Source organism: Aedes aegypti, chromosome 2, assembly GCF_002204515.2.
Source record: "Aedes aegypti strain LVP_AGWG chromosome 2, AaegL5.0 Primary Assembly, whole genome shotgun sequence".
In the NCBI taxonomy this organism is placed as follows: domain Eukaryota; kingdom Metazoa; phylum Arthropoda; class Insecta; order Diptera; family Culicidae; genus Aedes; species Aedes aegypti.
Genome location: NC_035108.1, coordinates 55,385,165 through 55,409,078, shown reverse-complemented (window position 1 = coordinate 55,409,078; position 23,914 = coordinate 55,385,165). Strand labels below are relative to the sequence as shown.

Genomic DNA, 23,914 nt, shown 5'->3' with positions numbered 1-23,914 from the left:
TGACTCAATTCGTTTATTTTTTGCTGTTTTCTATACATTCCTTTAACACTTGTGAAACTAAAATAACTCTTCTAGTGCTGTGCACAACTTTCCTAGACTTCCCTGCCTGGGCCTGGTCATTGATCTTTTCCTGCATGATAATGGTGGCCTGCTTCTTCACCTCCAGAACGGATAGACCACCTCCATATCACCTAGTGTACGCACTGTTGGCCTTCGTCGGTTCGATCCAGGTAATCTACGTCGTTGCCCAAGAAGTGGTCAGTTTGCTAATGACCCTAGGTCTGGTTTTGGAACTTTCCAAATCGATGCTTGGTCTCTCGGTGTTGGCCTGGGGAAACAGTATAGGTGACTTGTTTTCCAACATAGCACTCGCAAAGCGTGGATACGGAAAAATGGCATTCGCAGCTTGCTTCGGAGGACCCTTGTTCAGTAAGTTAAAGGATCTATGTGAAATACTGTAAATTTGAAAATGTTATAATTTCTGTCTGATTTTAGATCTATGTTTAGGACTTGGTAGCACAATGATTGTACGGGCATCGAAAAAGAAAGACCACGTGGCATTTGTAAGTAGTTATTGTTCAGCATTTACGATTAAAACTTAAAAATATCATTTTCCTTCTTTAAACAGTCCCGCGAAGGAGCCATGGGGGAGAATTGCGAGTGGTTCCTCGTTCAGCTTCTAGCGACCATTCTATTTGTGCTGATGCTCACCGGATTTCAGGGACGTCGCAGTCTCGGACTAATCATGATCATCATTTACCTAATGTTTCTACTATTCTGCACTTTGGGGGAACTTGAAGTGATAGACCCGTTCGGAATTGACCGCCGTAATGAGGGCGAGTTTACGAACTGATCAAATCATATATTGGTTGTCCATGCGCTAAGCGTTATCTCTTATTGTAATTCCTTTTACGCCTTCAGTTAGTTAACGAAAAACGCGCCCAAAAGCTTCCTCGACTCTGTTTTCATGTTTCGGTCGACAAGCGAGCGAACAGTCGCGGCCCTGTGCGTGTGGACTTTCTGTATCAAAGGTCACAATTTGCAGCTTATCATCGCGAATATCATTATTAAGGCTGAGTAGCTGCAGTTCGCTCGATCAGTCGTGTTAGTCGCGCTTAGTGGACAACGGTGAGAGAAGGTGCGTTTGGAGAACCAGGTTTCTAGTTTTGCGTAAGGAGTGTAGACTGATTATCGAAGAAGGTGTTCGAAGTTCAATGGACTTTCACTGCATCTAGTTGATTATTGTGTATACCTAGTTGGAAGTCGCCAATCGCGATAGTTAATAACAGGACAGTGTAGCAGAAATATGCCGGCCCAAGTTGTAAATAAAGATCTTCAGAATGAACGCAACAAGTGTACCTTCAATCAGGAAGAGTTCACTCTCTGGTGGGTGGGTGGAGAGGAGCAACTGAAAGAGAAGCGATCGAGAGGTGAGCAAATTTCAACGATGTTTTGGTGGGTAAAGTTACTTATTGAATAATCTTCATGCGCTTTGATTGCTCGCAATGCACTTGGCAGGGGACTCAAAACAGTGAAATTTGATAATGCTATCATTTCTAAATTTGCACGAGAATAAACGAGATAAGCAACACCTTTGAAATAGCTCTGTTATCAAGTGAAATAAAGATGGACAAATTATCTCAAAGCACTTTTGTACCTTGATAGCGTTATATTTCTGCATGTCATCTATTGTTTTCTTAGCGCCTTAATGATGCTGTACTTAGGAGCGTATGAGTTGGATAAATTAGGTAAAAAAGCCAGATTAAATGCCGCGAAGCCTTGTCATGATGTAGTTGTCTTTAGCAAAAAAAAACTTATTTGCTAAATCAATACTAAATAAAAACTTTCACGTTATGGAACATTGCATTGCATTGAAGTTAATATACGTGATCATCAAATCCATTAGCGAACTTGCAAGTGCATCTCTCAGTATGTGTTGGCAAATACATTTTAAATAGTACTGATTATCTAGAATAACTTTGAAAGGTTTCTCCTTCTTTTTGGCGTTACGTCCCAACTGGGGACAAAGCCAACAAAGCCTGCTTCTCAGCTTAGTGTTCTTTTGAATACTTTGACAGTTCTTAACTAAGAGCTTTTTTGTCAATTGGTCATGTTCGCATGTACACTAGGGTGCGGCTCATTTTTCAAAGGTACTCAAAACCAAAAATTCCTGTGCTCTTTTGAATTCAAATTACATTAAAAGAGAAACTTCCGAATTTGCCCCAAAAATTATAACATTTAGAGGTGGCGCAAGCGACTTGAAGGTGAATTTTCAAGTCATGACATTCAGTGAAGTATACATATTTTTGTTATTTTTCAACCAATTTTGAAACTTTTAGCATCATTCCCTTCAAAATTAAATTTAGTTCTAGTTAAAAATTTAAAATTTTTTCCTCATTTTACAAAAAAAAATCATCTTTGTTTAACTATAACTTCATGAATATTCAACCATGCAAATCTTTTGGACATGTTTTTGAAGCAAATTTAGTTGTTTTCAAACTGCTCATACAACATATTTCACTAAAAAAATGTTTGACCAAGTTGTTCAACAAAAATAAGTTTTTTTTAACAAAAAAAATCCCTTTTTTTCTTATTTTGGCCAGATAAACATAATCTCCAAAACTGGTTTTCCTCATTTGTTAAAACTTTAAAAAGGACCTTGCAACAATTTTTAAATAATTTTGTATCAAAAATATTTTGGCACATGTTAAAAATATACGCGCTATTCCACTCGTAATTTAAACAAGATGCTTTTAAAAGTTAAGTTTTAAAGACAAAATGCAAAAAAAAAATTTCCATTAAGAAATCATGTATTGGGTAGTTTTTGTTGAATAACTAAGTCAAAATCATTTTTAAGAAAAATATGTTATATGAACAGTTTGAAATCAACTATATGTAACTATAACATGTAAAAAGATTTGGAATCGGTTGAGTATTTGTGAAGTTATGGTCAAATAAAGATGATTTTTTTTTGTTGAATGATGACAATTTTGGAGTCAACTATTTTTAACTAAGACTAGAGTTACATATTTCTCAGGAGCACATACGTGTACTGACGAGCCTCCAACCAAACCGTCTCTTAGCTCATCGGAATCCTAGTGTGCTGCGCTAGATGGAGGCTCACGAAAATTCTAAAAGCGCGCGCTAGGTGATGTGCTCTCAATGTGCTGTAATAGAGGTGAGGAGATGCTTCTGTGTAATACATAACTGTTTGAATGTATTAGTGCGCCGCTTGTGTTTTCACGCAGCAACCCTTTGCATCTGTGACGTCATGCAGTTTGTTATCGAATGTTTCTCGGGATTCGTTGCTAGCAACCCTTCTGTTACCAAGGATGTTATGTGCTGTTATTCAAACAAAAACACGAAAAAATGCAGCACGCAAAGATGGCACCTCAGGTTATTACAGTCGGAGCTTGCTATAACGACATCGCAAGGAACCGTTGTAATAGGGAAAAGTCGTTATAGAGAATAGTTATAGCATTGAAATATATTTCAGTGACTTAAAAATGTCGCTTTAGAGAGCTTTTGTCGCTATAAAAGTTGTCGTTATAATGAGCTACAACTGTAATTCAATTGAGTTCTAACTTTTGGATTATTTAAGGACGAAATCTTGAACGAAGGAAAAAGAGGCATGAAAAACAGGAACGTTATGGAACTGATGGATGTGCTGGAATAATTCCACATTCCACGAATACTTCATGTGAGATAACAAGTTTATGGCAGCAGTGCTGAAAGTCTTTATAATTGGAAAACTTACGTAACTCGTAGATTTGCCAGGTCAAGGTATTTGGTGCAGATTTTTTTTAGTTATGCTTTTGAATAGTTCCACAATATAAAGCGTTTCGTACCGGCTAACGGCATGATGAAACTGTATGACGTCACTCCCCTTTAGCTTAATGCAGTGGTTCTCAACCTTTTTGTAGCTGCGACCCCCTTTGGAGTCCTACAAACATCCCACGGCCCCCTGAAAATGGTTGATATTGAAATCCATAGATATTCTTGGCAGTCATACCCAAAACAAGTAGATAATGCAAGAATTCTGCTATCACCCTTCGAAGAAGTCCACTAAGACTAGTCAAGAGTTTAACAAATATCTTTCGAAGAATCTGATAAGAAATCTCAAGAAAGTATCTTGTCAAAACCCTGAATAAAAAATCGTAGGTCAAGATCCCAACATAAAATTCTGCTAATATTCCCACCCCAAGTAACATACACTACCGTGCATAAGTTTGGGTTCACCCCCTAAAAAACATGCAAAAGTGTTCAGTCCATATCTCTGTGATTACACGTCCAATTCAAACTCTTTAAGCCGCATTCCAAAGGCAAAATTGTGACATTTTTCAAAAAACACACTGAAAAAACATTACTAATTTCCTCAGCATTGGATCGACCAAAATTTTAAAACAAGGTGTCTTTAGAATCGAAATCTTATATTCTTTGAAGAGCACTCATGACATTTTTGCGGAAAAATCTGAAAAGTATTCAAAATTAATGAAACAGTCAGTCAAGTCATCGTACAAAAGTTTGGGTTCACCCCTCAGTATGGTGTATCGTGCAAAAGTTTGGGTTCACCTGAACTTACTTAAATCTGTGAAATCTCAAACCAATCATGTACGCGCCATTATTTGCGCTCAAAAAAGCTTTGAACTATTAAAATCGGTTGAAAAATGGCAGAGATATTGACAAAAATGATATGCGTGTGACTCAGATGAACCCAAACTTTTGCACGACGTGCATCATACTGAGGGGTGAACCCAAACTTTTGCACGATGACTTGACTTCATTGATTTTGAATACTTTCCAGATTTTTCCGCCAAAATTTCGTTGTGTCTTATCAAAGAATATTAGATTACGATTCTAATGACACTCTGATTTAAAATTTTGGTCGACCCAATTCTGAGGAAATTGGACAAGATTTTTCAGTGTGTTTTTTGAAAAATGTTATAACTTTAAGTATAAATTTAGCATACAAAATAAAAAAATGTCTTTGGAAAAATACAAACGAAGTAAGAATAACTCTTTGCCTTTCGAATGCGGCTTAAAGAATTTGAATTGGACTTGTAATCACAGAGATATGGACAGAACACTTTTGTATGTTTTTGAGGGGGTGAACCCAAACTTATGCACAGGAGTGTAAGTAAGCTTTATAAAAGTTGGTTCAGTCACAATATGTTTAAAAGTTACTTAACTTTTATTCAGCAAAATTGATTGCTAAATAAAAGTTCGTGGAAGATTTGCAAATGTGCTTCTGAAGAGCCAACTATAGGTTGTGGATAGAATTCGTTGAACAAATCTCCGGGAACTCTCCGAAAACTTTGTCAGATATCTATCTAGAATCTTTGCAAGGTTTCCCGACGGTTATCTGACGAAGTTCCTGCCAATTAATACTACTATAGATATCTTAGGAAGTTTGAGCATGAGCATCAGCATGAACATTGATGACCGTACAATTCGTAGTTGCTACTCCGTGATTGACAAGAATCATCGAAATTGTACAGGGAACCAACGAATAAAGTGCTAACTGAAAAAAAAAAACAACACACCGACCGCGCGAAAAATGAATCGGACAGCTTGGACCTTCGCAAAGCACTTAGCAAGAACGAAGCCAACGAAGAAACACCCCAAGTGCGCGAAAATGAATCGGACTGCTTAGGCCTTCGCCATACTATAGATATCTTAAGAAATTTCCCCAAAAATCCTGAAGATAGATTCGAGGGGATTCCACGAATATTATGGCAAAAAAATTAAAAAGAGATCGTAGTTCTTCAATCCCTCCAATAATGTATCAGAGTCCCAAGGAATTTTGAAGATCTTTGAAACCAAAATATGCAAGGACATTCCTATTCATACCTCATTGGACGAGCTTAGAATTATTTTCAAGCTCACGCTGGAATAAAAATCAAGCAAGGAGAAGAATGTTCAGAAGAACTACACAAATAGTAATTTAACCTGACAAACTCTTATAAACAAACTGATATTGAATGTATTTTATCAGTGCTAGCCTTCTTGAAAGTTACATAAAATAAGTTCCAGTTTTGAAATATTTGTACAGCAACTAGACGCTTATTTGAAATAGCTTCGCGGACCCCCTGAGAAGCCGTTACGGCCCCCCAGGGGTCCGCGGATCACCGGTTGAGAAACCCTGGCTTAATGTTTGTTTAGAGTTTGTTTAGATATTACACTACACTAACACAAGCACACATCGACTATCTCCTCACCTCTTCTATATCACATTGATGTGCTCTCGGGGAGACTCGTCTCATGCGCTGCTCGGCGCTACGGCTCGCCATCGGTATCCAAGATGTGAAACAACTGCTTAGTAACGAAGAGCCTCTACAACTATTTTCGCCTCATTATGCAGGTGTCGGAAACTCGAGATCCAAGAGTAACAACTTCGATCCTAGTTGAAAACTTTTGTAATCACTTCAATTACTGCGCTGAATTTTAAGCAGCGCATGTGACGGAGCGCAGTGAATCCGACATAAATCACTTGGACATATAGCGAATCTAACATGAATAAGTGAAGATAATTGGGCTAAAAATTTCAAAATTGGTTAGAAAATAACTAAGTAATGATGACTTCACTGAAGATTTTTTTTTCCAACTTGAAAATTTGCCTTCAAGACGCCTGCGCCACCTCTAAATCTTAATATTTTTAGCTCAAACTTTCAGGTATCTCTTTTAATGTGATTTGAATTCATAAGAGCACACGAATTTTTGATTTTGAGAACTTTTGAAAAATAAGTCGCACCTCAATGTACACTACCCGTCATAAATACGTACTCACTAAAATAAGTGTTGCAACAGATGATTTTTTTTTTATTTCCGTACAAAGTGGGCCGAAGGGTCTCAGATTTTCATGAAACTTTCTCCACAGGCAGGGCTTATCAATATATGAAAAAAAAATTGAGAAAAATTCAGGGTCGCTTATTGTCCCGAAAAACTCAGTTGGAATTTTTTTGTTTTCCTCTGGCACTTACTTACTTACTTTGAAAAATCATAACTCAAGAACGAAGCATGGTAGAAACAAAGTTTTTTTTATAAAAATGAAAGCAAATTTTCTCTGGAATAAAAAAAAATATTAACTGGAAAAAGTTTTCCACCAAATTATCCACCGTTGAGAAAATTCGTAAAGAAAAGCCGGAAAAACTATGCTCCAACTCGTGGAAAATTTTCAAAAAAATATTTTTGAGAAGATAATTTCATGAGCTTTAATCGCTGAAATTTTTGAAATGTACTTTTTTTTCGTTTTTGAGTTATGGCCAATTTTGTAAAAAATGTGCAAATGTGCCATTTTGAGTCTTTTCTTTGAAAAATCATAACTCAAGAAAAAAGCATCGTAGAAACAAAGTTTTTTTTTATGAAAATGAAAGCAAATTTTCTTAAAAAAAATATTAACTGGAAAAAGTTTTCCACACAATTTTCCACAGTTGAGAAAATTCGTAAAGAAAAGCCGGAAAAACAATGCTCCAACTCGTGGAAAACTTTCAAAAATATATTTTTGAGAAGATAATTTTATAAGCTTTAATTGCTGAAATTTTTGAAATGTACTTTTTTTCGTTTTTGTGTTATGGCCAATTTTGTGGAAAATGACCATATAAGCCTTTTCTTTGAAAACCCATATTTCAATCGAAGCATCGGAAAAACAAATTTTTTTTATCAAACCAATTGCAAATTTTCTAAAACATCTGGAAAAAAGATATGGGATTGGTTTTAATGAAGTATAAGTCGGAATGGATGATATTTTGTGTGTGTGTGTGTGTGTGTGTGATACAATCCACCTCCCACTGGCCGGCAGTGCTTTTATGGAAGAAAATTGTATGCATGTATTTAATGATACCCTTCGATATCTTTATATCTGCAGACAATTTTAGCCCAGGAGATGAAAGGTGATAGCTCTACTGAAATTCCAACGACCCATTTCAAGAATGGCAGTAAATACACACACATTCTGAGGTCATTTTTATTTACAGTAAGCCCCGCATAAAAACATCCAGATATCAAATGGATATATGCAATGTTTTTACACTTCCCGAATCGAAAATTATATTTTCGACCCTGGCACGTATTTAGTTTGAATTGGTAATAAGTGAGTAAAGTAAACAATAATAAAGAACGATTTTACCAGGATGTGAAGCAGTTTTTCTCCGTCGCCGCACTGGGGTTTCCGTAAAATACTATACACTTTTTCACTGCACTCCACGCATAACACGTTCGATCCTGACCGCATCACCCGCCCCGCAGGAGCAAGCGTCGCAGTCAAAGGATCACACACTACTGCAAAACAGGGGAAAAAATTCTCCGGCAACGAAAATACGCGCGAATCGGTCAGAAAAATCAATCGGACGACGCAAAACCGAACTGTCCTGCTTGGGCTTCACAAAGCACTCAAGTCGGAATGGATGATATTTTTCATCAAAAATTACACCGCCAAGAAAAACTGAAAAAAACTGTTTCTGCCTCAATTTTTCATTACACTGAAAAGGGATTCTTTCTTCTCTATGGAACAAATAAGATTATTATTTTTTTTTAATTTTATTTATTCAATTATTTAGTATATAATTTTCATTTTCATCTTAATACTATCTATTTTTTCAACCGGGAAGATTGTTTTTGGTTGCTAACACCAGAAGATTTTCGTTTCTTTGTATTATTAAGAACAAAGCATGCTGTATTTTCTTGGTTTTCATGTGCATCTGAGAATTCACTAGCAAAAATGCTTCGTTCGTCTTTTGGTATAAATGAATGATATTTTTTGTTCCAGGAATTGGAACAAGGTTAGAAAATCTTTCTTGAAGAAATTTTTCAGCCTCTGAATAGTCATTTTCAGTTGCTTAGATAAATTCCCAATCTTTTTTGAATTGGTCTTTCACCTTTTGCGACACAGCTTAGTCGAAAAATTGTTTGGCGTTATTAATTTATGCTGGCTTTCTAATACTAGCATCTCTAGCCATTCACTCTGTAATTTTTCATGAAAAATATCATCCATTCCGACTTATACTTCATTAAAACCAATCCCATATATTTTTTCAGATGTTTTAGAAAATTTGCAATTGCTTTGATAAAAAATCTTTGTTTTTCCGATGCTTCGATTGAAATATGGGTTTTCAAAGAAAATGCTTATATGGTCATTTTCCACAAAATTGGCCATAACTCAAAAACGAAAAAAAAGAACATTTCAAAAATTTCAGCGATTAAAGCTTATGAAATTACCTTCTCAAAAATATATTTGAAAGTTTTCCACTAATTGGAACATGGTTTTTCCGGCTTTTCTTTACGAATTTTCTCAACGGTGGAAAATTTTGTGGAAAACTGTTTCCAGTTAATATATTTTTTTTTATTCCTGAGTAAATTTGCTTTCATTTTCATTTAAAAAAAAATTGTTTCTACGATGCTTCGTTCTTGAGTTATGATTTTTCAAAGAAAAGGCTCAAAATGGCACATTTGCACATTTTTTACAAAATTGGCCATAACTCAGAAACGAAAAAAAAGTACATTTCAAAAATTTCAGCGATTAAAGCTTTTAAAATTACCTTATCAAAAATATTTTTTTGAAAATTTTCCACGAGTTGGAGCATAGTTTTTCCGGCTTTTCTTTACGAATTTTCTCAATAGTGGAACATTTTGTTGAAAACTTTTTCCAGTTAATTTTTTTTATTCCTGAGAAAATTTGCTTTCATTTTCATAAAAAAAAACTTTGTTTCTATGATGCTTCGTTCTTGAGTTATGATTTTTCAAAGTTAGTGGTGTCAGGGGAAATCAAAAAAATTCCAACTGAGTTTTCCGGGAAAATAGGCGACCCTGAATTTTTCTCAATTTGTTTTATTCATATACTGATGAGCCCTGCCTGTGGAAAAAGTTTCATGAAAATCTGAGACCCTTCGGCCCACTTTGTACGGAAATAAAAAAAAAAATCCCCATTAGGAAGAAATATATGCTACAAAAGTTTTTAAAAACATATTCATGAATAAGACCAACTATAATGTTTCTTAAAAAGTTTTCAGTTTTTGTGTCACATAAAATGTATAACATTTTTTAGCGTGACTAAGTAATAATCGCACACTTCTAGGCATACTCGGATTATTTTTATGAAAATTTTAGCTTGGCAGCAGCCTGGCTGCTTGTTGATATCCAGTTCGCACCCCCAGCTTTTTCCTTATGTACGGTTATTCTCGTTTCTTACATTCTGCCTGTTTGTCCCACGTAGACTTTCCCGTCGTCTGTTTCACATGGAATAGCATATACGACATTTCGCATTTTGTGTCTTGGGATTGGGTCTTTAAGTTGACTAAACACTGTGTTTATTATCTTGTCTCGTGTCTGATACGCTAGACTTATGCCATGCTTAGCGAGTATTTTGGACAGTTTCTCACTTAAGCTTGGTATGTACGGTGTGGATACAAATTTGGTTTCCTTCCTATCCTATTTTTGCATGTTGTTATTATATTGGAACACAAATCTAGAACAAAAATTTATGGACATCTCTGCTTCTATTTGCCAGATTAATTTATTCTTTTGAGCAACTTTCTTTTTTATATTTTGAGTAATACGTTTAGTCTTAAAGAGGATAAGTTTGAACTTACATAAAAGTTCTGCCGTGTTGAGAACATTTATCTAAATTTCTCCATTGAAATTTCCATATAAACCTACGTCTTCATTTGGCCAACTTTAAACAACTACCAAAATTTGTTTGAACAAATATGCGTTTATGGACATGTTATATGCAATTAAAATTATAATTATGCGTTTATGAATATGTTATATACAGTACTGGACAGAATAAAGTACGCATTGGCCGTTTTTCCAAACAAAATGGTCAAGTATGGAGATCTGAATCTCAGCTTCTAGTGGTCAAATTGATCTGAAATTTTCATCACAGCCTATTAATATAATAGATATAACATAGATTTTACTCAATTGGAATATCACTATATTTGAAACACAATCTTTTGAATAATTTAAAATCTCTCAATTTGCGACAAATTGCATAGTTTTTTTTTTTTAAATATTTTGAAAACAATCAGTTTTACCGAAATATGATGTTCTGCAAACTTGTGAGTCTCATCAAATTGCAAATTTTTGCAGAAAGACACAGTGCTCTAAATATTTCCATTTAAAAATCATTTCTATTGAAATTTTTTTGTCATTTTTATAAAAATTTGAGATTTGCGATAGCATAAAAGTGTGTTAATGAAAAACTATGAACTATGCCTAGCAAATTTGAGGTTACTTTCAAGCTGCGGTGAAAATTTCAGGTCAATCGGACATCTAGAAACCGAGATATAAGCCTCCAAACTTGACTATTTTGTATGGAAAAACGGCCAATGCGTACTTTATTCTGGCCAGTACTATAGATGTTAATGAAGAGAATAGATATTAATGAAGCAAAACTTTTTGAAAGACGTGTTAACCCTGAGAATGTAGATTCACCACCGAAATATTTTCATTTCTTCAAGAAACCTACTTCGAAAGTCAACCGGAGTTTCAGGACAAAGTACCGCTACACTTTGCATCTCACCAAGAGTTGTACGAGGAAACGATACGTAAAGCCACGGTAATCTTCTCCAAAGTTAAGAAACTTCTAACTGATCAAGGGAAATACGACGCCAAGAATTATGTGTGAGTACTCTTTTAAATTGTATCTTGTATACAAGATTAGAGCCAACCATCTAATATTCCAGCCACTTTATGGAGGCCCTCCTCGGGTCAGGCTTCATCAAGGAAGGCAATCCTTTGGGAATCCACTTTTCGATGTTCGTTCCGGCCATAATGGGTCATGCCAGCCCAGAACAACAGGAGCAATACCTTGGGAAGGCGTTGAACTGTGAAATCATCGGCTCATATGCGCAGACCGAATTGGGCCATGGAACGTTCCTGAGAGGGTTGGAAACGACCGCTACTTTTGATCCGCAAACGGATGAATTCGTCATCAACAGCCCGACGTTGACTTCCTACAAATGGTGGCCCGGTGCTTGTGAGTTGTGTGGTCTAATTCAACCTTCTTTTTAATACAATACGTCCTATTTCAGTGGCGCAAACCGTCAACCATTGCGTTGTGATGGCCCAGCTATACTCCAATGGGAAATGCTATGGAATTCACCCGTTCATGGTACAGGTGAGAGATTCGGAAACTCACATGCCAATGCCGGGCATTGACATCGGAGATATCGGGGACAAAATGGGCTACAAGGGCGTGAACAACGGTTATTTGGGTTTGAAGAACGTCCGTATTCCACGAAGCAGCATGATGATGAAGAATGCCAAACTGATGAGGGATGGAACCTATGTGAAACCTAGCTCTTCTGTGTTGGCCTACGGAACGATGGTGTTCGTTAGGGTGATCATCGTTAGAAACATGGCACAGTCGTTGGCAAAGGCTGCCACTATAGCTGTACGGTATTCCAGCGTAAGACGGCAGAGTCATATCAATCCTGAGTAAGTTTGATATGTTAGGTTGGCTGGGTAGACTTGATCTTCGTGGTGACTTGTGAATGTGAAGAATTTTGTGCAATACTTCGTCCATCCGAAAGATCCCTGGGCTTGGGATTATATTTTCCAGGGAGCGATGAATTTTGATAATTGATCGCTGTTGTTAGTAGTTTTGATTAGATGTTGGGTAAATTTCAAAGCAATGGCAACCTTTTTATTACAAAATTTAGATTTTATCTTCTGACCTAAAGATTCTGGTTAAACTACTGTACTATGCAGTTGGGCTGCACTACGCTATCACTCATCAAAATTACTTTCACTTCGGGAAAATATAATTTCAAACTGGCGAGAAGATTACAGACTGAGGGTGGGTTAGGAGCACAATCAGACCCTTGAATGTGCAATGTGGGGTAGTAATTGGGAATGCCATTGACGGTTTGTAATCTTCTACGAGGTTTTCGAAAACCAACAGGGCGCGTGCACCGGGTTGTGGATAGGAGCAAAGGGAGATCAATAGCATCTACCTAAAATAATAGAGCAAAAAGCCGTTCCATGATTAGGTAATGTTAAGCGATCTTCTATGGTGTTCTAGTACTATAAAATTCTTCACTCACTGGGATTCTGGCCTTGATAATATCAATAGTGATAAAAACATAAAATAATACCTAATACTTAATAAGTACAATGTAGCTTTAATGTAGTAATAAATGAAATAAAATCAATTTTCTATACTTGACAAGGTTTTGAAGACAATCAATGAGTGAAAGAACTACCTATTAGAAAAGCCACATCAGCTAAGTCTATACATATACAAATGTTGGTCATAGGGTCATGGCGAGCATTCGATATGTATGTCTATGACTGATTCTGATCTAATAGGGGCACTAGAAGACCACGCGGACAATTTCGAAACAAATTATTTTTATACATCGGTCTTACGTTCCGAAAGGCTCAGCTATGCTGCAAAGTAATTTTATAAGTTATTCATTACTGCTGTTTAATTGTTTATAATTCTAACAAAACTACATAATTAACTCATTACTAATCACTGTTCCTATATTCTCTTTTTCTCTCCTTCTTATCTGTTGCATGATTATGAGCATCACTAATATAATGCATGAGCATGCACAATAAGAATAATTTCAGGATTGAAAGCAGTACATGGATACCTGGATAGAATAGCTTCGAAAAGGGCGCTCAAAATATAATATTTCTGGTCAGGGAAGTATTTCATCAAGGGTATGTAAATTTTTTCCATTATTAACACCTAGATCACATAAACAAATGAACTAATATCAAATATTTTTTAAATATTTTTATATAAATCAGCATCGTCAATCAGTGTAAAAACAGATAAAGTTTGTAAAGTTATCACCATCGATTAAATTGCGCTATGTATAGTAATGTTCATTCAGTATCAAAATCTCCTAAAGCGTCGCATTGGGCCATCAGCAGCCCTTAGCATCACTCTCATATTGTTATTATTTTGTTGTTTATAAAATTTCTAGAAAGCGATCAGCATATTCTTTCTTACTTGTACAATGGCCGATCTATTTGGAATTTTAATAAGTCAAATCAAACTTCAAAACTCAAATTAAATTGCTTTCAGCACATTTACATTTTGCAGCATTAATCGCATTACTGTGTCAAGTCTTCTCCATTCCCTATACCCTACCCCAACCCTTCTTATCCTTTCCGATGGTGTTCAAGTGGTCCGCATAGACTATTACGGCCATTACCTATCCCTTACCCCGGCTTTGGACTGACTTGCGCTCTCATTGCCCCACCAAACGCTGCAAAATGAAAATGAAAAATGAAAATGAAATACTTCGTCCATCCGAAAGATAAATTCAGAGCACGGAATTCAACAAATGTAACAACAAATCAAGACCAACGTTCAAAAACATTATATGTAACGAAAGTTATAAAGAAGAAAATTTATGTTAAGGTACCCCGGGGCAAGTAAGATTCCGGTGTAAGTGGGACCTTCCGTCATACCTCATTAAGGAAAAGTTTTTCAAAGGCGTATTCTTCTAGAAAGCTGGAGATACAATGAAACGGAATGTATTTAGTACAAGAAATATTGTTATTTTTATTACCATGTGCTCCGCTATTTGTAAATAAAACTTTAATTTTACAGATTACCGGAAGTGCAGGTCATCGACCACGTTACTCAACAAGCGAAGCTGTTCCCGCTGGTGGCAAAGGCAATCGCACTGAAGTTGACATCGGACAATCTTTGGCAGATGTATGAGCGAACGACATCGGATTTGAACTCCGGAAGCCTGGATCGCCTTCCGGAGTTGCATGCCATAGCATGTTGCTTGAAGGTGGTTTCCACGTCCGACACTGCTACCGGTGTTGAAGTGTGCCGTTTGGCTTGCGGAGGTCATGGATACCTAACGTGTGCCAACTTCTTGAACTATTACAGTTTGGCTTCGGCAGCGTCTACTTACGAAGGCGAGAACACCGTTTTGCTGTTGCAGACTGCAAGGTAAATGTAGATTAAATAATATCAGCAAAGGAAAAATCGAAAATTTCTGCTACTATTCTAGATTTTTAGTCAAAATGTGGAACCAAGCCGTTCAGGGTAAGCCACTAATGCCAACGGTAAGCTATTTGCAGAACTACGTCGGTAAGCAGGTTCAGCAGTTCCCGTGGAGCGACTCGGTGCCGGTGATAATTTCCGCATTCCAAGCGGTTGTGGCTAACAAGCTTCGTCTGGCTTGTCAGCGTATTGAGCAAAGAAAGAGCAAAGGTTTCACTCCAGAAGAAGCTACCAATTTCACAGGGTTGGAGCTTACCCAGGTGGCTGAAGTTCATGGCCGCTGGTTTGTGTTGCAGTCGGCTTATGAAATGTTTGAAAAGGCTTGCCAGAAGGCTACTACACCGCTGATTTCGGTTATGCAAAATCTGTGCAAGTTGGTGGTGTATGATGAAGCACTGAGGATCAGAGGAGATTTGCTGAGGGTAAGCTGCGGATAAAAAATTACATATTATTGAATTCATTGCAAAACTAATTTGAATCTTCGATTTCATCTACGTTGAGCCTTATATTGTTCTGATTAAAATTTCGGACACTTTACTTTGTATGGGAAATATTTGACACGAGATGTTTCCCACTTTGAAGGCTGGTTCTTCTTCTTCTTCTTGTCATTACGTCCTCACTGGGGCAAACCCTGCTTCTCAGCTTAGTGTTCAATGACCCCTTCTACAGTTATTACCTGAGAGCTTTCTTTACTAAAGCTGCCATTTTCGCATTCGTATATTATGTGTTGCTTTGTAGCCGCCGACACTTGGTTAACCCGTATACTGCCCATAAATGCATGTCAGTCCCATGTTTGCTGGATTTCCTATTCACATGGGACAATTACGCTTTTTTGGGCAGTATAGGCCTGAGTTGAAAAATAAAAACCTCTGGGAAGATTTAAAAAAATGATCTTTAAACGAAATTTTGTTTTTGTCAGTAATTACAAAATTGAATTGGCTTCGTAATGCCTTATAGCATGCGTTCAACCAACCCGTTTTGCTCCGGATTGTGAGGCACTGTTCTCTCGTGACGGATTCAGTGTGTCTTGAGAAACTCCTCGAAATGCTTACCGACATACTTCCCATCATTGTCAGTGCGCAGGCGCTTCAACTTCTTTCCGGTCTGGGTATGCTCGCATCATCGATGAAAGTGACAAAATACTTGTTCCCGCCGATTGACGGTCTCTGCATCGCTCTCCATCCGAATGGAACACTTTGAGAATGTCACTCGCTCTTTTGCCTCTGGTTTTGAACGGCAACCTCTGATGCTTCGCTTCGATACAGGGGACACACGGCAACATCGCTCCGTTTGAAACTTTCATGCCACCTACCATGCTAGGCTTGACGCTGTCCACGTTCAAATGTCCTAATCGCCGATGCCTGATTTCCAAATTGGAGGCTGGACGTGCCACGCACGCGCTCGAATGACCAACCTGGTTCAGCCGGTAGAGGTCGTCCTTCTCACGACCCACGGCGATGACTTCTCCCGTTGACTTTCCATGACCACGCATGACTCTTTCGTAAAACTGACGCAATATTTTTTCTTGCGAATGCGACTCACAGAAAGGATTTGCTGAGAGATATCTAGGCTACAGAACTCACTGCCAAAAAGATGGTTCATCCTTGCACATATGGTCTCCAGCTTCAGAATCCAGTACCCACTCTTCCAGTGATCCGTTCTGTTTCTTACATGCCAATTGTGCCTTCTTCCGAGAACTCTTCTCGTTCTTGTTCGTAGATTTCTGTGGACATTCTGAACGTAGTGTCAAAGCTTCTCGCACTCACTATCAATTTGTGTGATTTGTGCTAACGTAAGAACAACACGACATTCACGAAACGCGACGCGAGATAAGACATAACACTTATAGTTCTTACTATCGTCAAAAAGTTTTAAAAATTACCTTTCTGTCGACCGGTTTCGGGCGCGATGTAGCCCATCTACGGGACAATGTCCGACTGACTGCATTTCGTACGTTGCTCGTACACGTCCGAAGAGAAATGCTACTGGTGCTTCGTGTCTACCAAATCGAATAGGCACGATGTGATGGGGCGATCGTCTTCATTCATCAGCGGTCCTTGATTGTTGCTGATAAACATGGATACCCATGCGTTTAAGTGCGAAGCTTTCCTAATGCTTTTGATGAGCTTCGCACTTTCCCAAAGGATTTCATGATTTGTATCTACCGCATGAGCTGCTACACTGGATTCGTTTGTTTTACCGCCCGTTACGGCAATGGTCCTCCGGAAATCTAGGGGGTTGGTGTCAGGCCCTGCAAGCCAACCGTAAAAACACATCAGCACAGGAACGTCAACGAGAGAATACGGACCGGAACAATTGGCAAAGACCACAGCGACGAAAATGGACTAGCGATTGGGAACTCGGTACGTGGAACTGCAAATCTCTCAACTTCATTGGAAGTACTCGCATACTCTCCGATGTACTGAAGACCCGCGGTTTCGACATCGTAGCGCTGCAGGAGGTGTGCTGGACAGGAGCATTGGTGCGAACGTTTAGAGGTTATCATACCATCTATCAGAGCTGCGGCAACACACGCGAGCTGGGAACAGCTTTCATAGTGATGGATGATATGCAAAGACGCGTGATCGGGTGGTGGCCGATCAATGAACGAATGTGCAAGTTAAGAATCAAAGACCGATTCTTTAACTTCAGCATAATCAACGTGCATAGCCCACACTCCGGAAGCACTGATGATGACAAGGACGCATTTTACGCGCAGCTCGAACGCGAGTACGACCGCTGTCCAAGCCACGACGTCAAGATCATCATAGGAGATTTGAACGCTCAGGTTGGCCAGGAGGAGGAGTTCAGACCGACGATTGGAAAGTTCAGCGCCCACTGGCTGACAAACGAGAACGGCCTACGACTGATAGATTTTGCCGCCTCCAAGAACATGGCCATTCGTAGCACCTATTTCCAGCACAGCCTCCCGTATCGGTACACCTGGAGATCACCTCAGCAGACAGAATCGCAAATCGACCACGTTTTGATCGATGGACGGCACTTCTCCGACATAACCTGTAGTTACTTGGAAGCCGTTTTCTTAAAAACGTCTTTGCGAGCTAAGATTAGACCAATAACTGACAGTATGTTTGTTTCTTGGTTTCCATGCAGGCATTTTTCTAAGCCTACTTATCATACTATGTTGCCTGAATGGATAATTCAATAACACTTCATTACTTCCTCAGAACTTATCGTGGCGCCAACATTGACTTCGATCACTACCTGGTGATGGTGAAACTGCGCCCAAAACTATCCGTCATCAATAATGTACGGTACCGACGCCCGCCTCGGTACAATCTCGAGCGGCTGAAACAACCGGATGTCGCCAATGCGTACGCGCAGCATCTTGAGGCAGCGTTGCCGGATGAGGGCGAGCTCGATAGGGCCCCTCTTGAGGACTGCTGGAGGACAGTCAAAGCAGCCATTAACGACGCTGCCGAAAGCGTTGTCGGATATGTGGAACGGAGCTCAAGAAACGATTGGTTCGACGAGGAGTGCCAGGAGGTTTTAGAGGAGAAGAATGCAGCGCGGGCTGCAATGCTGCAGCATGGTACGCGGCAAAACGTGGAACGATACAGACTGAAGCGGAAACAGCAAACCCGCCTATTCCGGGACAAAAAGCGCCGCCTGGAAGAGGTGAAATGCCAAGAGATGGAGTTGCTGTACCGTTCTCAAGAAACGCGGAAGTTCTATCAGAAGCTCAACACATCCCGCAAAGGCTTCGTGCCGCGAGCTGAGATGTGCCGGGATAAGGATGGGAGCATCTTGACGGACGGACGCGAGGTGATCGAAAGGTGGAAGCAGCACTACGATAAACACCTGAATGGCGTAGAGAACACAGGCACAGAAGGTCAGGACAGCGAAGGCGATGGCTACGTCAGCACAGCGGACAGCGGAAATCAACCAGCTCCCACGATGGGGGCAGTTAAGGATGCCATTCAACCAGGTCCGTCACACTCGGGCTCAGATTGGGTACCACTTCTAGTACTGCATTTGGTCCCTCGGTAGTGCAAAAGGTACCCAAGTTTGACAGATCGCAGTACACTTTTAACGGCATTCTAGATTGCCTCATGAGCCATAAAATTTTGGGCAACTGCAAGGGACATGGAGGTCTTTAATTTGTCTTTGATTCAACAGCTCAAGAACAACAAAGCCGCTGGCAAGGATGGTATCGGAGCCGAACTCATCAAGATGGGCCCGGACAGGTTGGCCGCTTGTCTGCATCGGCTGATAGTCAGAATCTGGGAAACGGAACAGCTACCGGAGGAGTGGAAGCAAGGCGTTATATGCCCTATCTACAAAAAGGGCGACAAACTGGAGTGTGAAAATTATCGTGCAATCACCATCCTAAACGCCGCCTATAAAGTGCTATCCCAGATTCTCTTCCGTCGTCTATCACCTATAGCAAACGAGTTCGTGGGAAGTTATCAAGCAGGTTTCATCGACGGCCGCTCGACAACGGACCAGATCTTTTCCGTGCGGCAAATCCTCCAGAAATGCCGTGAGTACCAGGTCCCTAAGCACCATTTGTTCATCGATTTCAAGGCGGCATACGATAGTATCGACCGCATAGAGCAATGGAAAATCATGGCCGAGAACAGCTTTCCCGGGAAGCTCACAAGATTGATCAGAGCAACGATGGACGGTGTGCAAAACTGCGTGAAGATCTCGGGCGAACACTCCAGTTCGTTCGAGTCTCGGCGGGGACTACTCTCTAGGAGAATGTATGAAACGTGTACGAAAAGTTTTGATTCTGGTTTTTGTTTTGATAGGTCCCACTTACCCCAGGTACAAATATATTCTGGGGTAAGATAGACCATCGAAAATTTCATATGAAATGAAAACAAAATAATGGTCTATCGTTAGCAGCTTGTAATAATACTCAAAATTATAGCATACTGATGGAAATTCGATTTAAGGCCGCACGGGACGTCATTATAATCATCCTATCCATTTGAAGAAGCAGATCTCAAGTACCACTCCATATATGGATGTGAAAAATTTATCACTATATTCTATATATGTGGTGCACAATCGATTAAATTTTCAGCTTCATCGGTTCACTAAAACTCGAGATTTGCTTCGGCAAAGTTTTGATGATAATTGTTAGAGTGAGACAAAAGATAGGGAAAATAACACGGTCTCCCGTGTCCCCTTAAAACACATTTATTTTTTGCGAGTCAATGTAAGACGTGGAACGTGTCACAATTTGTCATGCAAGTTGAAAATGGCGCTGAACTGACAACTGTTACATGAACCACATGGTAATAAAAATAACAATATGTTTAGTACTAAATACATTCCTTGTCATTGTATCTTCAACTTTCTAGAAGAATACCCCCATGAAAAACTTTTCCTAGTTGAGCTATGACGAAACGCCCCACTTATTCCGTATTCTCACTTGCCCCGCGGTACCTTACCTTGTAAGGATTTTCCAGCAGTTTACATTGGTCAAACCCGCCGAAAAGTCAAACTCCGCCTGAGAGAACATAAAAATGCCGTACTTACTTATTTGGCTTTACATCAATTATCTTGATAAAGCCTCGCCAACAATATTTCGCCAATTCCCTCGGTTCATGGCCGCTTCTCTCCATCCTCGACTGTGACCCACGCTCTCCAGGTCCTGGTGTACCTGGTCAATCCACCTAGCTCGCTGCGCCCCACGCCTTCTTGTTCCGACCGGATTCGTGGCGAACTCCATCTTTACAGGGTTGTTGTCCTGCATTCTTGCAACATGCCCTGCCCAACGTATCCTTCCAGCTTTAGCTACCTTCACGATACTGGGTTCGCCGTAGAGTTGAGCGAGCTCGTGGTTCATCCTTCGCCGCCATACGCCGTTCTCCTGCACGCCGCCGAAGATCGTCCTTAGCACTCGGCGTTCGAAAACCCCAAGAGCTTGCAAGTCCTCCTCGAGCATAGTCCACGCCTCATGCCCATAGAGGACTACCGGTCTTATGAGCGTTTTGTACATCGTGCATTTGGTGCGGGGGTGAATCTTTCTTGACCGCAGTTTCTTCTGGAGCCCATAGTAGGCACGACTTCCGCTGATGATGCGCCTTCGTATTTCCCGACTAACATTGTTGTCAGCCGTCAACAAGGATCCGAGGTAGACGAACTCGTCCACCACCTCGAAGGTATCCCCGTCTATCGTAACACTGCTTCCTAGGCGGGCCCTGTCGCGCTCAGTTCCGCCAACCAGCATGTACTTTGTTTTCGACGCATTCACCATTAGCCCGACTCTTGTTGCTTCGCGTTTCAGGCGGGTGAACAAATCTGCCACCGTTTCAAATTTTCTCCCAATAATATCCATGTCGTCCGCGAAGCAAACAAATTGTCCGGATCTCGTGAAAATCGTGCCTCGACTGTTAAGTCCGGCTCTCCGCATGACACCTTCAAGCACAATATTGAACAACAGGCACGAAAGTCCATGATATATTTTGAACATGTTTAATTCCTCTTTACGCTTTTATTGAGGAATTTTCAGTTAATACCCAGACAACCAGAAATCGCATGAAAGTACACGTTACAACTCGTTTATCCATACTAATTACATCAAACTCGCTAAACACCGTGGATAAACTCGTCAGATTGATGAGTTTCCTCGCATAAAACACTTCTTTTCTGAGTTCATTTGTACATTTTGCTTCGTCCCGTACACACGTACAAAGTAAATCGGATCAATCCGTAGCAGCTGTCAAATCATCATTTGTTATCATAAGTTAAGTCGCATAATATTGCAGGTTAGTTCGGTAGAATATTTATACACTCGTATTGTATGTTATTATTCATCACATAATATATGCACGCATATCGCCTCCACTTTTGTACGTAGAAGGCCATTTCGCAACATCTTATAAGTGAAATTTTGCACATATAGAGCCTCCAGGTTATTTCGTTATACGTACATTTTGGTTGTCTGGGTATTAAATGTGAGGTGACATACTATTAAATAAAGGGTTTCTTCCTAAAACGTAACGTATTTTATGGTTGATCCCTTATGTACATCAAATATGTACTTAAAATTAAAAATCTATGAATTATCAATCCTATTATTGTAATGGTTGACTTACTGATGTGGATTGGCGCATGAAACTGGATGTGTCCCACTTGCCCCGTTTAGTGAAGTTACTGCGTCCAATGGCTCATTCTAAAACTTTCTTCCAAGGTTTTCACAATTTTGAAATTATTCGATTAGTTTCATGCACACATCAGCAAATATGTTGCCAAAACGTGATTGTGTTGTTGGATTTGAGAAATATTGACATTTGATAATTTGATTAAACAATTTGTTTGAACTATCGTTTTTTTCGTTCCCACTTGCCCCGCGGTACCTTATCTGATATATTCCAGATTGTTCGTCCGGCGGAATCTTGTCCTTAAGTTTGTACAGTAAGTCGCGTAGGGTCTTATCGCTTTTGTGTACAACTTGTAGGCCTTGTCGATTTGGTGTGTTTTTAATAGAATTGGTTACATACGGAAAGAAAGGCAGACTGACTCTTCTAACTTGTTCGGTATCCGTTTGTAGTGTAGTTATGTTTCTTCGGTGTCTTTTGCGTTTGAGTTTTCGGAGAATTTTGTTAACAAATGTTCTGTCATACCCGTTTATCTCGGCTGCCACGTGGATTTGGTTTCCTTCTTTATCGAATTCGTCTTGTTCCATTGGAATGTTGTAGAGCCGGTGTGCCATTGAGTGAAAAGCGGCCTGCTTTTGGGCGCCGAAGTGGTTGGAATCGCAAGTGGACGTAGGTTTGCGATAAATACCAAATTTTAATGTATCATCTTCTTTCCTGCTGATTGTCAGATCGAGGAAAGGCAGTTTGCCCTCAACCTCTTTTTCTACCGTGAAGTTAATCGAACTGTGTTGGGAATTTAACATTCTCAGGGTCTGGTCTAAATATCGTTCTTTCAATGGGGCAAAAATGTCGTCTACGTACCGCCACCAGACTCTGGGAAACAATATAGTGGTTGCTTGACGGTAAACAAGTTTTTTGAAAACGAAACCAAATTTGTTTTATGCATGCTGTTCGAAAATTTGTCAATGTTTACCAACAAGGCGAAAGTTCTCTAAAATTGCAAAGCGAGGCCGAGAAAATCGTTGCACACGTGGTGATCGATCATTGTCATATTCTGTTCAAGTGGTGATAAACTGATGTTGCGGTATAAAATTGTTGCAACAAGAATAGTATATGACAATGGACCAATGCACGAGTTCATTATTTGACGTTTGAGCGGTGCCGTGTTATTTACGTGACCATGGCAAAGAGTGAATTCGGCACCGCTTAAACGTCAAATTAGTGAACTCGTGCATTGGTCCATGCCTTTGTTGCTGCTTGTTGGGTGACAATTGATTCACTGTGCGGTAATAAAACATTTGTATCATTTACCAAAACGAATCCCTTCATCAATCCTTTCCCATATTCAAACTCTCGGCTACCTTAAAGCAAATCAATGACGGATTTTGACCAATAATATTATTGCACTCAATTACAGTTTTACCTATCGAGCTGAATTTATTTTAATTTTATTATGGAATACAAATGGGTCCTAAATAGTGAACGGGAGCGAGAGTCTTAATTTTGTTTCACACTGGTCCTCACCCCTTTTACACTTTTTATTTATAGGCTTACATTTGAAAAGAACGAAAAGTTGAAACTAATTTCACCTTCTACATTTCACAGTTCACCACTATGACCGAAACCGACCTCGTCAAACTGGAGCAAAACTACGAGGCCTGTCTGATGGTACTTCGTCCGAATGCCGTCGGAATAGTAGACGCCTTCGATTATCCGGACTTTGTGCTCGGATCTGCCCTGGGAGCCTACGATGGCAATGTGTACGAGCGGCTGTTCGCCGAGGCCATGAAGAGTCCACTGAATCAGGTAATGAGTGATGATGAACTTGCAAGTGCGTTTATAATTAAATGGTATCTTCTTA

The 23,914-nt window shown here is 39.6% G+C and overlaps 2 protein-coding genes across 2 annotated transcripts in view; both read left to right on the top strand.

Annotated features, from left to right (window-relative positions):
* Positions 1-1,273, top strand: part of LOC5566280 (putative sodium/calcium exchanger 7) — a 9,881-nt gene extending 8,608 nt beyond the window's left edge. Inside the window, exons 5-7 of the mRNA XM_001650608.2 lie at positions 76-429; positions 496-563; positions 629-1,273. Coding sequence (XP_001650658.1) covers positions 76-429; positions 496-563; positions 629-853 — 647 coding nt within the window. The 3' untranslated portion in view covers positions 854-1,273. The remainder of the gene's footprint in view (positions 1-75; positions 430-495; positions 564-628) is intronic.
* LOC5566281 (probable peroxisomal acyl-coenzyme A oxidase 1) overlaps positions 1,080-23,914 on the top strand; it is a 23,010-nt gene continuing 175 nt past the window's right edge. Inside the window, exons 1-7 of the mRNA XM_001650609.2 lie at positions 1,080-1,430; positions 11,457-11,619; positions 11,682-11,974; positions 12,030-12,435; positions 14,570-14,923; positions 14,985-15,399; positions 23,659-23,859. Coding sequence (XP_001650659.2) covers positions 1,307-1,430; positions 11,457-11,619; positions 11,682-11,974; positions 12,030-12,435; positions 14,570-14,923; positions 14,985-15,399; positions 23,659-23,859 — 1,956 coding nt within the window. The 5' untranslated portion in view covers positions 1,080-1,306. The remainder of the gene's footprint in view (positions 1,431-11,456; positions 11,620-11,681; positions 11,975-12,029; positions 12,436-14,569; positions 14,924-14,984; positions 15,400-23,658; positions 23,860-23,914) is intronic.